General features: G+C 39.2%; 1 protein-coding gene across 1 annotated transcript in view; it reads left to right on the top strand.

Moving 5' to 3' along the window:
* The first annotated feature begins 288 nt into the window (after positions 1-288).
* The window catches only part of LOC141907855 (uncharacterized), an 81784-nt gene continuing 66832 nt past the window's right edge, over positions 289-15240 (top strand). Inside the window, exons 1-20 of the mRNA XM_074797599.1 lie at positions 289-445; positions 1375-1544; positions 2695-2888; positions 3433-3558; positions 3993-4214; positions 4664-4812; positions 5202-5313; positions 5695-5816; positions 6391-6600; positions 7020-7251; positions 7334-7453; positions 7863-8030; positions 8457-8560; positions 9124-9406; positions 9853-9879; positions 10052-10287; positions 10949-11171; positions 13704-13874; positions 14279-14550; positions 14889-15033. Coding sequence (XP_074653700.1) covers positions 342-445; positions 1375-1544; positions 2695-2888; positions 3433-3558; positions 3993-4214; positions 4664-4812; positions 5202-5313; positions 5695-5816; positions 6391-6600; positions 7020-7251; positions 7334-7453; positions 7863-8030; positions 8457-8560; positions 9124-9406; positions 9853-9879; positions 10052-10287; positions 10949-11171; positions 13704-13874; positions 14279-14550; positions 14889-15033 — 3390 coding nt within the window. The 5' untranslated portion in view covers positions 289-341. The remainder of the gene's footprint in view (positions 446-1374; positions 1545-2694; positions 2889-3432; positions 3559-3992; positions 4215-4663; positions 4813-5201; positions 5314-5694; positions 5817-6390; positions 6601-7019; positions 7252-7333; positions 7454-7862; positions 8031-8456; positions 8561-9123; positions 9407-9852; positions 9880-10051; positions 10288-10948; positions 11172-13703; positions 13875-14278; positions 14551-14888; positions 15034-15240) is intronic.

Below are 15240 nucleotides of genomic sequence, written 5' to 3'. Positions count from 1 at the left end.
CCGGGGCTGATCGACCGTCCAGGGCTTCGTCGGTCGCCTAATCCGCGGCCCCTGTCGCTGTTCAGTCAAAAAATGTATCTTCATATATGCGTTATCTTTGCGGCTGAGCGTTTTCTGCATATATATTACGTATTTGAAATTCACTGACAACACGATTGCTTGAAACGGGTCGGAGAAGTCCTTCCTGTGCCACTAGGAGGACAACAATGTGCGGAGCGTAACTAAGCGCGCGCGTGCGGTCTCGACATGCTCCGGAATGACATTGACAACGGGTAAACAACATGGCGGACAGTAGCGTCTAAACCCAGTCGAAAACGACGCGACCGCCAGAACATTTCAACATGGAAATGGACGACAAATTACGCTGGTTCGAGAGTAGAATTAATTCCTCGCTTCGGCCGCGAAATGAGGAATTAAAGAATCTGCTGGCAAACGAAGAAAACAGGTAGGGAAATTAATACCGAAAAAACTACCGGACCGACGCGTCGACGGTTGATTTCAAATGTTGTTTTTTTAACACTTTCAATTATATTTGTCGGTGTCAGTCGACTGAAGCAAACTAACCAAACTTTCCATGAACTGGTCTATTATCTGCCTAGTCACTGAGATTTACTGATCAATTCAAAACTAAATTTTGAGCTGGCTTGTGGCGTGCCTGTCAGAAGAGAGAGAAAGTTAGTTAGTGGGAGCTAGTTTTATGCCCTGTTCTGTACCTAGTCATTGAGACAAACTGATTTAGCTGGCTTGCACCGGCCTCCCTGGTGGGATTATCAAGTCATTGAGACAAGCTAATTGGGCTGGCATGTTCACATGCCCAGTCATTGAGACAAACTAATTGAGCTGGCTTGTGCCGTGCCCAGTCTCTGAGACAAACTAATTGAGGTGGCTTGTGCCCTGTGCCCAGTCACTGAGACAAACTAATTGAGGTGGCTTGTGCCCTGTGCCCAGTCTCCGAGACAAACTAATTCAGGTGGCTTGTGCCCTGTGCCCAGTCTCTGAGACAAACTAATTCAGGTGGCTTGTGCCCTGTGCCCAGTCACTGAGACAAACTAATTGAGCTGGCTTGTGCCCTGTGCCCAGTCACTGAGACAAACTAATTGAGCTGGCTTGTGCCCTGTGCCCAGTCACTGAGACAAACTAATTGAGCTGGCTTGTGCCCTGTGTCCAGTCACTGAGACAAACTAATTGAGCTGGCTTGTGCCCTGTGTCCAGTCACTGAGACAAACTAATTGGGCTGGCTTGTGCCCTGTGCCCAGTCACTAAGACAAACTAATTGGGCTGACTTGCACCCTTGACAAACTGATAAATAGGGCCTAACTGTTGATTAATCATTGATGAAGAACATTAATTTTTTTGAATAAATCTATTTTTCAGATATGCATTTCATGAGTTTTTGAACAATGAGGATGTAAGGAGGTTGTACGTTTATATTCACCCACCTCGACAGATGTTAGCCTCTATCAACCCTCCAGCTGAATTACACAATAAAGCTATGATCTTCCTCAAAACCAACATGGGAACTAAACTGACTAAAGAAAATATGAGTAGGTTGTTTCGATAAACGACAAAATGAACAAAATGACTTACTGTTCAGCAGCTATTTTACTACCGGTTTATTCACTACCAACAGAGGACCAGGGGGACTAGTCCTCATCACTAGTCCTTGCCTAAATTTTTTTTGGTGCCCTCAAAATGTTTAGGAATTTTTTTCCCATTTTATAAAGAAATATGAATTGTAGGTATGGTTGTAGGTAAAAATCCACTAAGTAGAAATCCCCATATATTCAAAGTAGGTAAAAATCCCCCACTGATTTTCAAGAACATTTCAAAGCAAAATGTTTCTCTAAGTTTGTGCATTTGCAATGAGACTGAAATTTGTTTGAACTGCGCAATGGAATCTTTCGTTGGGATAAATTCTTAAAATAAACTCTTAGAATAAAATAATGTCAGCCATCAAAAAGCCTTTTGAAATTTCAAAATAATCTGGGAGAGGGCCTTGCTGTGTTAGATTGCTTTTTGCGATTACTTTTATACTCTTCCATATGATCCCCCTGTTTTACAGATATCCTGGCTCCACCCTTGACTACAGTACTGCTGACCCTTGAATTTTGTCCGCATAAAGGCAGTTTTTGATTATGTTATGTTACGCTGTTATTTTTTGTAAATTGTATTGTATTTTTTACTCATTATTGTCTAAATTTTAGACTTTGAGTTTATCAAATCAACCGTACTGGGCCCAGTTTCACAAAAAGGTTTAACTCTGAAATCGGTTCAATTTCTTAGTAAACTCAGTTGATCTTAAATCGGTTTAGGCCTTAATCCAGGGCCCAGTTTCACAAAAAGAATTAAGGCCTTAATCGATTGAAGATAAACTGAATTGATGAAGAAATTAAATCGATTTAAGAGTTAAACTTTTTTGTGAAACTGGCCCCCAGTACGGTTTAATTTGACAAACTCAAGGTCTAAAATTTAGAAAAATTAACCGTACTGGGCCCAGTTTCACGAAAAAGTTTAAGCCTAAAACAGCTAAGTAAGAATTGTTGTCCTCATTGAAAACATGAGTAACCAATGGTGATTACACCAAAAATTTGAGTTTAACCTTTTCGTGAAACTGGGCCCTGTACTGATTTTAACTGATAATTTATTAATCAGTTTTCGATAAACTAAAGAACGAATGTTTTTGATTGATTACAGATGATGAGGTATATTATATCGATTGTTCGCCGTCTGCTCTGCAGCATATTGATTTACTCGTAAGAGAAGTGTTTATGCCGATGTTATGCATCGATCAAAACGTCGCGCTAAACGCCGGCGTCAACTCCGATAAAATCATGGACGTTTTACATCGAATGATGTCGATTGTTGAAATCACCGAGGGACACCAACACGTAAGTTTCATAACGACTACTTTTCGAATAAATTGCGTTCTAGTTTCAGTATATAAGACACTCTAATCGAGTTTGATAGTTCAGATTTCCCTGCGCTGATTGATATTAGATAATCGTAAAAATATGTTTAAGTTTTAATCCATCTTTAAATGTCTGTACCATGAGTGTTTATATTTCTGGGCCCGGTTTCATAGACTGAGTATCAAAGTTATCCCTAGGGGTAAATCCTCAATTTGGGTGACAACTAACATAGTAACAATGAGAAACCATTGATATAACTGACAAATTTCAAAATGTTCCTAGCCAGGATTACTTTGCTTCCACATCTATGAAACCCAGCCCTGGGGCAGGTTGCATAGTCATAGCTTAGACTTAAGACAAGTCTAAGACCAACCCAGTTCTGTAGCTAATCTAACAACTTAAGACCAGTCTTAAGATTTAAGACCACTTTTGGACTTAAGTCACGACTGTGTAACTGGCCCCTGGTGTTTCAGTTTAGCCGGTGCCTATATCTATTACATAATTGCGGTTTATTTGTTTATAGGGTGATATTGTACTACCGCTGCCCTCTATTGAGGTTTTAGCCGAAGCGGCTGCGTGTGTGAACAGACGTTCCGCTGTGTTACACGTTCTAGAATCAACGGTCATCGGCTGGATCAAACAAATCAAGGTAACATGGCTGCTTCCATCGATTCTCCTTATGACATCACGGCGAAGACTTACAACATAACAACCACAGGTTTCTTAGACAAATTTGATGATGTCATAGGGGGATGTATGGATGTAGTCATTTCTAGAAGTGTCTATAGCAGATCAGTAAATGGCGATTTGATGATGTCATAGGGGGATTTCTGAACGCAATCATATTTTCTATAGAAAATAGACATTTTGATGATGTCACAGATTAATCTATGCACGCAGAAGGGTATACAACTTGTGGGAGTGGCTACAGGTCAAATTACTTGTAGACTATTTGATGATGTCATAGGGTGATTTATAGAGGCTGACATCTCTTCTAGAAATGACTGTAGAACAAACCTGTAATCAGTTGATGATGTCATAGGGGGAATTACCGGTAAGTTGATTTGTGATTCATTTTTCCAGGCAATAATGAAACACGAACCGATAACGGATTTAACTCGTTACTATGGTAACGACGCCGGCCCGCTGTCGGAGGTGAAACTATGGAAACATCGATTGGAGAAGCTTCATTCGATTAACGAACAGTTAGATTCAGCGGTCGCCAGGGATATACTGATGAATCTAGAGGAAGCTAACAGTCAATACGCGCATAGTTTCAACAATGTTAGAAAAGACATCGAAAAGGTAACGACGTTTTCATACAAATTTTGACTGTTTTAGATTTTTTCTTCATGACTTTCAAAACCCTTCAAGTTTTTTTCATAGCCCTTGATCTATTCTTCCATAAATTCATTTTTCTAATCCTTAAAATCTCTTCAAGCCTTTGTTCATTTTCTTTAATTCCATAATCCTGGAAGTTATTTTCAAAGATTCATTTCAGTAATCCATATATCCTTTTCCCTGTGATTCTTTCTTGCAATCCATTCTTGTCTTCATAGATTTGTTAAGTAATCCTGAAAGTCTCTTTATTTCAATTTCTTTTTTTTTTCAATCTTTCAAATCTCTTTGAAGCTCGTATTCGAAAGTCCATTTTTCTTGTGTTTTTTTCCTCAATCCTTAAAGAAGTTTTATTTGATTCTCTTTGTAAATCTTACTCAGAAACGAGTACTTATCCTTTTGTTTAATCATTTCAGGCAATCCGAGATTCGGAGGATAATCTGTTATATTTAAGAACTCTACAGCCGTGGTTCGACAGTTTGCATCACTCGACCGACACCGACGAAATGCTGCAGGTTTTTCCGCCGTTAATTCGAACTCTGTTTCTCGTCTGGTCACATTCCAGGTAACGTAAAAATTTCATTCTCGTTTTATAAGAGATTCAAGCTTTAAAGGGTTAAGTTTGAAGTTACTGAATCAAATGCTCAAAACGGTTTCAATTGTTGAGTATAGGAGAGCAGTACCCTTCCACAGTACTCGGAAACCTAGGGGTTCTGCTTATTGAAAACATGCACTAACTGATAGCTTCTAAACCAAAAATTTGAGTTTCTTCCGTGAAACTGGACCCTAATTAGAAAATCAAAGTTCTTAGATAACAAATGTTAAGTTTGAAGTAACTGAAGTTTAAATGTTTTCATTGTGCTTTACCAATAGCTTCTAAACCAAATATTTGAGTTTCTTTTTCATGAAACTTTTTCATTCTTGAATGATGATTTTAAATGTTGATTATTTCAGGTATTACCATCAGAAAGAGAAGTTTCTTCACATTCTGAAATTGATATCGAATGAAGTTGTCCACAGAGCGAACGCGATGGTCGGCAAGGACGTTCTTCATGAACCGCTAGAGGTATTTATTATTCATTCTCTTCATACCTCCCTCTCCTGGAAGGTTCTCTTGTGCCTCCCTCTCCGGGAAGGGTCTCTTGTGCCTCCCTCTCCAGGAAGGGTGTCTTGTGCCTCCCTCTCCTGGAAGGGTCTTGCTATCTAGAATAGCTTGCTATTTTTAATTGAAATCAATGAAGTCAGCTCTGATCGGTTAATTTATTGAAATACTTCATAAATGAACCAATCAGAGAGTTCTCAGCTGTGATTGGTCGCAGTTTATTGAATTACCTCGCATATGGACCAATCAGAGAGTCAGTGTCAGGTATCCTCAGTTGAGATTGGTCAGTACTTTTAATTACCTCGTAAATGGACCAATCAGATTTGTTTTCTATGATATTTTCAGTCGCACTCTAAACTGAAAGAAGCGTTGAGAGTTTGTGCGGCGTTTCGAGGGACGTATCTGGATGAGAAAGATCGCGCTGATGAATTAAACGCTAAAAACGTTGCAGAAAATGCAGAAAAACTGTAAGTTACACTGGATGATCTGTAAACCCTTTCAGTGCTTCTACACCGCAGTGTACGAATCAGTGATGGATTTTGCTAGTACGCCGCACTGCGGTGTATTGATGTAATTAGTAATTATCTCTCTTGAAAGATGGCAGCCCCTGTCAAACATAGTGAAATACTAGTAACTAACGATACACTGCGCCGCGGTGTAGACACACTATAGTGGTATTCCCGTTATTCAACACACTAGGGTGGAATTTTTTTAAATTTTCAAATTATCTCCAGCACTATAGGGTGTTAATTAGTCAGCACTGAAAGGGTTAATAGTGGGTTTTTATCGTATTTTATGAAGAAAATTAATGTTTTGACTCAATTCTTTCAACCCTGTGGAACAAAATTGTTGGAAAACATGTGAAATGAACTCAAGAACCCAGTTCCACAGTCATGAGTTAGAGTTAAAGTTAGTTCATTTTCAATGAGTTAACTCGATGAGTCAAATCTTTACTCAGAACTGTGGAACTGCACCCAGAGTCTTTAACTGTGAATTTCTGTATGATATAGGGTTCGACTAACTCGATAATTCTGATTTCAGGACTCATAAGCCGCAAGGTCCGATGTGGACGGCTAAGATGTACGGCCCGTTCGCGTATATACCACCCTACAGTATACCCAGAAAGCAACACGGTATGACAGACGCTGAATTGAGTTCACTCGACGACGATGATGTCTATATTTGGACCGATAGTCCGTGGCCTGCGAGAAACGCTTCATGTTTCAATCTGATGAACAGTTTCATGGAAAGGTTCGTTAAGATCCATCATCATTCAGGCGCCCAGTTTTACAACTTACAGATCTGATCGCTAGTTAGACAATTTGATGATGTCATGGGGAGATTTATGTAGGCAGACATGTTTTCTAGGAGTGTTGAAAATGAATCACTAGACAATTTGATGATGTCATGGGGAGATTTATGTAGGCAGACATACTTTCTAGATATTTCTATAGATCAGATCATTTGTAAAAGAATTGATGATGTCATAGGGGGATTTATGGAGGCAGACATGTTTTCTAGGAGTGTTGAAAGTGAATAACTAATAGACAATTTGATGATGTCATAGGGAGATTTAGGGAGAGCCATCTATTCACGAATCAAATATCGAGAAAATTTGATGATTTCACAGATGTATTGATGAAAGCGGCCATATCTTAATTTATTTATAGATGTAACGACGTTCTTGAGCTTGTGCAGACGACGCGTCATTTCCGTCTGCTCGCCGACACAGCTCAGATAGGAGGCGCCGGTAGTCTCAGTCTGGACGCGCTCGTTAAGGAGATCCACGCTCAGTATGAGACCGCGATGGGAAACTTCTTCGCGAAAGTCGACAACGTTTTAAAGATTGATTCCACGGAAGCTTTCGAGAAAGCGTTCTTCGCTTTTCGAACCGTCGTCAAGGTAATGAATAATTTAGAAACGTTAGAGGTTTCTGATTGGTCGATTCGTACTAACTGTCCTTCTGTTTATCGGTCGGTTGTAGGAATTGGAGCGTAAATTAGCGGATATTTTACGATGCAGTTTTCAACAGTGTCCGACAATCGGGGCACAGCTGCGTCTGCTTGAGGTGTTTGAAGGCATCAGCGGACGAGAACTAGTTCAGGTGAGTCTCGTGTTAAGTCTAGTGAGGAATCAATTAGATTTAGGACCAATTTGTTTCCATTTACAGCTGAATTGAGGAACTAGTGAAATTTGAGAATATTTTCAAGCGTGGTAGCTTTGCTTTTAGAGAAGATAGTTGATATAAGCCTCTATTTTAGGTCTACCCTGGTTGCTGAGATGTTGATCTTAAATTCCAACTCTTTCAGTAGATAAATCCAGTGTCTCTAGTGCTGAATGAGGTTTAATAAAAATGATTTATGCTTAAGATAAACTGTATTAATGTTGAAATCAAATCAATTTTAAAGTTGAAATTTTGTAAAACTCATGCCTACTTGCTTACGGGAAAGTTTAAAGCTGGTCTCAAGTACCGGTATCTTTGTAACGCAAATTGTAAATTTTTTTGAATTCAGGCAAATTTGAAAGATAAAGATCGAATATTAGTGGAATCTTTTACGGAAGAAATCATCCACGTCAAAGAAATGTTGAATACATTTCGACACAAACCTCCGACTCATCTGAACATGCCTCCTGTTGTTAGTAAACTATTCTGGGTTCATGCATTGAAACAACGTATGCAGGTATGTGTTATAGATTGATGAAACACTCTTGAGTTCGTGTTGTAAAGATAATGAATATATATAATTCCATACTCAGTATGAAAACATTAGTCTGAAATGTTTCCTTGTGGAGGTGGAACTGGGTCCAGGGTAGAGCTATAAGTGTGGATATAGGGAACTGGGTCCAGGGTAGAGCTATAAGTGTGGATATAGGGAACTGGGTCCAGGGTAGAGCTATAAGTGTGGATATGAAACTGGGTCCAGGGTAGAGCTATAAGTGTGGATATATGGAACTGGGTCCAGGATAGAGCTATAAGTGTGGATATATGGAACTGGGTCCAGGGTAGAGCTATAAGTGTGGATATATGGAACTGGGTCCAGGGTAGAGCTTATAATTGTGGATGTATGGAACTGGTTGGTAAGAGAGATGTTTTTGATTTTTTGCAGCATCCGATGGATAAAATGCGTAAAGTCAGTTTACATTCACTGGATGGAGATCTCGGCTGGCAACTTAGAGATACCTATAAAGAAGTCATGCACGACATAGAAGCGTAAGTACTTTACGTTGAGATGTTGAGTTCTATTTGCCACCACTGGGCATTTTGAGGGATCGATGGGACCCTTTCTCAAAGACCCTGGATTTTTCTCTGGGATCTTTAGAAGGATCTTTAAAACATTCTCTTTAGTTTGATAAAGAATCCCACAATTTATGGTATCTGAAGTTTATTCATCTAGATTTTTTTAGATTTATCTAAATCGCATCTTCACGTAAACAATAAAGAATGTTATCATAGTATAGAATGCAATGAACATTCTTTACTGTTTCTCCAAAGATTTCAGTTAGATAAATCTGAATATCCGTCATTATTGTCGATATATCATAGTTTATTCATCTGAAAGTCTTGAGGTTGATCTAAATTTCACCTTCACAGAAACAATAATGAATGTGGTTACGCATAAAATGCAAATAACATTCTTAACCATTTAAAGATTGGTTTTAGATCAATCTGAATGATTCCAATGATGTTGAAATTCTAATTTATTTTGGTGGTTTTGAGATTCAAATCAAATCTTAACAAAAACAAGCTAAACAAAAATTAATGTTATTTTGTAGTTATGAAGGTAAACTGTTGAATGATTGGGAGTTGAGTATATCAGCTGAATTAACATCCAGACTAAAACAACCTCTATTAATGATGGAAGATGATGATACGGAGAACTATCCAGCATCCGGTGAAGAATCTACGGCTACAGCAGCGACGATTCACGTGAATCTCGATCGTCAGTTGATTCGTTTACTGAGAGAGATTCATTATTTATCGCAGGAACCGTTTAACGTTGAGTTACCGAGTCAGGCTCGTGAATTATTGAGGAATACAGACGCATTCGACTTACAGGTCAGTAAATACCCCCCTCCCCTCCCCACCTCCCCATCTCCCCTCTCCCCCTCCCCCTCTCCACCTTAGAACCGATAACGTTGAGTTACCGAGTCAGGCTCGTGAATTACTGAGGAATACCAACGCATTCGACTTACAGGTCAGTAAAATACCCCCCTACCACCTCCCCTCTCCCCCTCCCATCTCCCCCCTCCCATCTCCCCTCTCCCCCCTCCCATCTCCCCTCCCCCTCTATTGCATATAACCCCTACAATAGTGATAGTCTAGTTATTGCCTTGCCATTGTATCAATGAATACTTCTAGAAAAGATGTCTGCTTCCATAAACTTCCAATGACATCATCAAATTACCTCGCTAGACACTTAAGACACTGTAAACACTTTCAGATAACATGGCCACCTCTATAAATCACCCTATGACACCATCAAATTCTTGTATAATTGACAGGTGACAGCTACGAGATTGGAGACGATAGTTTCTAAATACAACACGATGGTAAAGAATCTAACGGAGGTCGAGAGACCGCTGTTCGAACAGAAACTCACGAAAATTGATCAGGTTTGTCCGAATTCAGAACTGTGAAATTGGCTCCGATTTTTTGACTGTTTTCCATGAAACACACGGCGCGGTTTACGATATTTTGCAGCTGTTTGAACAAGGGTTAACGGTGTACACTTGGAAAACGGAAGAAAGCGCTGATTTTATAGAAATCGCTTCGTCGTTGGTCTGCGTCGATATGTACAGTAATCGCGATATCGTGCAAACCAACTGTCTCGAAGTGTCCGACATCGCCCTCTCGTGGTCGAAATTAACACTAGACGTGTTCGCGGCTCGTAACCCGGCCACCAGCTACCTGATGGATATACTTCTTACCTGGCAGAGGTATCAGAATTCTTATTCTATTTTTGCGAAATGATTCCTCACTGACTCGCAATTTGCTCTGGATCCAGTTTAACAAAATGTTTGATTCACTAGTCAAAATACTTTCCTCATTAATTCAGGTTTTCAGTCATGATTTAGGAATTATTTGTTTTTTGTGAATAACTGTAAAACGAGATTTAGAAATGAAGTTGAATTGGATTCATGCGTTCAAAACAGTCTATTAACTTTGAATTCAATCTAATTTTTGAGCGATTACTTTTAGTGAAACCTAGCCCTACTGTACCCCTAGCTTTGATTGATCTTTTTTTTTTGTTGTAATTTGTATTTCTAATTCAATTTACTAAATGTAAGTCATCATTTGGATAAGTCGTCATATTACTAAAGTTGTCTCTATTTTGAGTCTTAATTTGTATTTCTTATTTGATATAGTTTAATATAATGATCATCAGAAACTGCGATGACTTCAGCAGCAACAAGTTTCACTGTATTATTTATCAATAAGTCATTTAGAAAATTCTATTTAGAGAATCAGATCTAATTCGATATCTAGTAATTGTATCTATTTTATCTATATTGTTGTGAACAGCTCTGAGCTAGAATTATTATAATCATTATCATTATTACTATAATAATCATGGACGTTATGTGCGTCTGCTTATAGACAACTGGAAGAAGAGCAGGAATCGGTGATTCATCCGTCTGGTTGTCGGATTCATCAGCTCATCGATCGTTCGTTTGAGGCGGCTCAGATCAGTAAAGCGTCTCCCGCCTGGGAGGACTACCTCGATTATATGGATAACATCGTGATGGCCGGACTGAAGAAATCATCGATCACAAGTTTAAAAAACATGCGAGATACGCTTTTAGAATCTAATCTAAACGATGTAAGTTTTTGATTATTCAGTGAAATTATAATTATATTGTGTCCCTGAAATGTGTATCACCAAATACAGTAAGCTATTTGCAAACAAACATCCGTTCCCGTGCGTCGACAACAAAGCAGTTGATGAAGTAAAGTCCATGCAGTTGATATCTCTTCACTCGGTTTCTATCGATCAAACTGTTTACAGGGTTTTCTAGTAAACGTAAAACATGAACGTCTCTTTCTGACTGCACGTAGACACTATGACCACTGATTACTAACGTTCTACGGTATCCAAACAAAATATCAGTGATTTATTCTAAAAGTTTGTCCTGAAGGCAGGAATCTCTCATTTCTCTCCAGTACAAACAGATGGATCAGTATGGAGTCCATATACACCACCATCATTCTTAATGTATCTCTTCATTACATTATTATCATCCACGTAATAGGCCTATATATATATACTGGTCCCGCAGTGCGTACATATTATACGTGACTGTCGACCTGTCTGCTCAATAGGTTGGGGGAGAGTAGTCTGTCTGAACCTGTTTACTGATCATCAATGAATCAATGACATCATCTATGCGTTCCATATGGCATCTGACATCATCGGTAGATCGCTCCACTTTATCAATTCTCTCTATGACATCATCGGTAGACCACTCTACCTTATCAATTCTCCCTATGACATCATCGGTAGACCACTCTACCTTATCAATTCTCCCTATGACATCACTGGTAGATCTCTCCATTTTATCCATTCTCCCTATGACATCATCGGTAGACCACTCTACCTTATCAATTCTCTCTATGACATCATCGGTAGACCACTCTACCTTATCAATTCTCCCTATGACATCATCGGTAGACCACTCCACCTTATCAATTCTCCCTATGACATCATCGGTAGACCACTCCACCTTATCAATTCTCCCTATGACATCATCGGTAGACCACTCTACCTTATCGATTCTCCCTTTGACATCTCTGGTAGTTTTGTTCAGTTTACCTTCTAATGCTATAAGTTGTTGTTCAGTACAGAACTGGTTCAGCCTGTCTTCTAGTTGTTGTTCAGTGCAGAACTGGTTCAGCCTGTCTTCTAGTTGTTGTTCAGTACAGCATCGGTTCAGCCTGTCTTCTAGTTGTTGTTCAGTACAGCATCGGTTCAGCCTCTCTTCAACTGTGCATTTCAGTTGACAAAATTGATGTTCTAAATTATCAGGATCAATCAGAGAAGTATGAGTTTGATCAATGTCTGGTCGAACTGTCTGCGCTTCACTGATCGGTTCAGTGTTCACTCTAAACACGTATTCGTTCCCGTGACGACTAGCACCGATCACAAGACCCGAACCTATCGATTGCGGTGATTGTTGAAGTCGCAATTTGTAGATTTCACACATTTCTTCATTTTCACACTTAACGATAAACACATGATTCTGGGGTTGATGATTGAATGGGATGGGATGATGCGGTATCTCCACACCAGGTGGCGCATGTCTCCATTCTAATTTCACCTGAAATAGAAAACCACATTTTTATTTGTCTCTCACCTCGCAGTGGAAACCCATCTAGTATCATACGCGGGTGACGATGAAAGTGAAAATGATATCGCTTTTTACCTCATCAAACGGCATCATTTGCACCGCTATTACATGTCCTGTGTAAATGGTGTTCAGTTCGTGTTTAATAACATTCTCTAATTCTTCACTCCACATTATTATATCAAGTTGTAATAAATTTCCATCCACAGTTATCCGATCAGATTCCAAATTAAACAACGGCTGATAAAAGTAATTTTGTATCGTTCTGTACTCATTATCCTGATCAGACCAAACGTTTATTTTGCGTCGATTGTACGTTACCGACAGCTCGAAGCGATCAGGATTACTGGTAGCCATGTTTACCCTCAGTAATTAACACCAGGAAAATGACAAAACTTACGTTTTATATAAGAACAGTCAGGTGATATTTCCACAAAGACACAGATAATTGATAAATAGAGGTTTAAATAAACGAAAGTGGTCTGGGCCCAGTTTCACGAAAAGGTTAAACTCAAATTTTTATTGTAATCACCATTGGTTACTTCATGTTTTCAATGAGGACAACAATTCAAACTTAACCGTTTTAAGCTTAAACCTTTTCGTGAAACCGGGCCCAGAAATCGACAATCCGACAATTTAGAAATTCATTAAGATTTCAATGAATCAGTGAAATTATGATTAGTTTCTGTCGGAGGCTTTCCCAACAATTCAGTCGAACTATAATTGAAAACAACTTCTGACATTCCTTATTTGATTCGTACAAAGAAAGGTAGAAATACTAGACATAAAAGTTTGAAGAACACAATAAAATGAAGTGTAAAGAAATTGTAAAAAAAAAGCATGATTATTACGAGTTACAAATCAACAAAAAATGGTGAATCGAGAAACTGGTAGAAGTTTTAATGTATTTTTCTCAAGAAAATACCGATAACAAATATTTCCGTTTCAATTATTTATGAAAGCTATCATTTTAGCAGTGACGATAAATAATGCGATGTTGATTATTTCAGGGAGGAATCGTACCGATATTGATGATACGTTTAGAGTTGATCGAGAGTAACGTCGCGTTCCGCCCTCCTCTCGACGAATCTACGTCGATTCCGAGCGTCCAGGAGACCGTGCACGAGTGGCTCACCGGATTCCTGAATCGGGGAAACTTGGTGAAGATGTTGGGAAGAACGGTGAGTGTCTGAGGCGGTGAGGGGGATGAGTTGAGGGGGAGTTGTCCATTTGTGATTTTTTAAGTCCAACAGGATCTGGAAAAGATCCGGAGTAGTCACTGACCTGGAAATCAGGAAATTTTTTTTTTTGTGTAATAAAAAACAAGGGAATATTTGGGGAATTTCGTAAACTAACTAAATATCAGTAGAAAGTCTTAGAAATTTGTACCAGAGAAAAAGCAAGTAAATTAAACGTGTACCCTGTAGTCCAACTATAGCCTTGAAAATGCTGAAAATTGTGGAAATCACTGATTATTCTTTAAGGCTTGGGAGAAGTTCTGTGATGGAAGCTATGGAATTTTCCTATTTTCTAGTGGATTATGTGGTTCAGATCGTGTTCACATTGTCTTTTCTCAATTTTTCAGGACAGTTACAAAGATTATCTCGAACAGGACGAGGACGTGTTGAGTTTAATCGATCAGATTAAATCAGTCGTTCAGCAGAACAGCGAAGAATGCTCGCGACTTTACGAGTTGTTCAAAGAATACTCGTTTCTATGGACGCAAGACGTAATTCAGACGTTCGATAGTTTCCTTGACGGTAATATCTCACCGAACCCGCTGCGTGCGTCTGCCAAATCCAGCGCCGCCGGGCAACTGAGGAGATTAGCATCGGCGCGATCAGCTGCTACTTCCAGGTACCGTTTACACCTCTACAACATCATCCATCAAATCAGCTATTCACCCTATGACATCATCAATCTAATTACTATCAAGTGATCCATAAACCCTTCCTTGAAAAGATGGCTGTATCCCCTAATGACATCATCAGTATTGATTATTAGTGATTTCATCTATAGACACTCGTAGAAAAGATGTCCGCCTACATTAATCCCACTATGACATCATCAAATTGTTTACTAGTGATTTGATCCATAGACACTTCTATAAAAGATGTCAGCCTCCATAAATCCCCCTTTGACATCATTAATCCGGTTGGTGTCTGATGTTGAGTTTGTTTATTGATTATTCGTAGAGTGTCGTCTGCTAAGAGCAGCATCGAATCGATGGGAATTATGGGTACGGCTGAACGAACGTTCCTCACTCCGAAACACATGACGGAAAACGAGAAAAATATCCCGACCCTCGACGAGTTTGACGCCGAAATCGATATTTACAGGGTACGTTTGGAAATAAAAAACTGAGTAGTGAACAATGATAGCGCAGGTCGGTCACCTACCTGGAAATCACGGAATAGTCGGGGATTTCTGTTAAAAAGTTAAAAATCAGGCTATCAGGGATAAGTAATGGAATTAGTTAGATCGCGTGTGAAATCAAACAGTTTCTGTCTGTGTCTAAGCTAAGTATTTGACTGTGTTTATTGATTG

This window comes from Tubulanus polymorphus, chromosome 6, assembly GCF_964204645.1.
Source record: "Tubulanus polymorphus chromosome 6, tnTubPoly1.2, whole genome shotgun sequence".
Taxonomy (NCBI): Eukaryota; Metazoa; Nemertea; class Palaeonemertea; order Tubulaniformes; family Tubulanidae; genus Tubulanus; species Tubulanus polymorphus.
The sequence above is the reverse complement of the archived record's forward strand: the minus strand, read 5'-3'. Positions and strand labels throughout refer to the sequence as shown.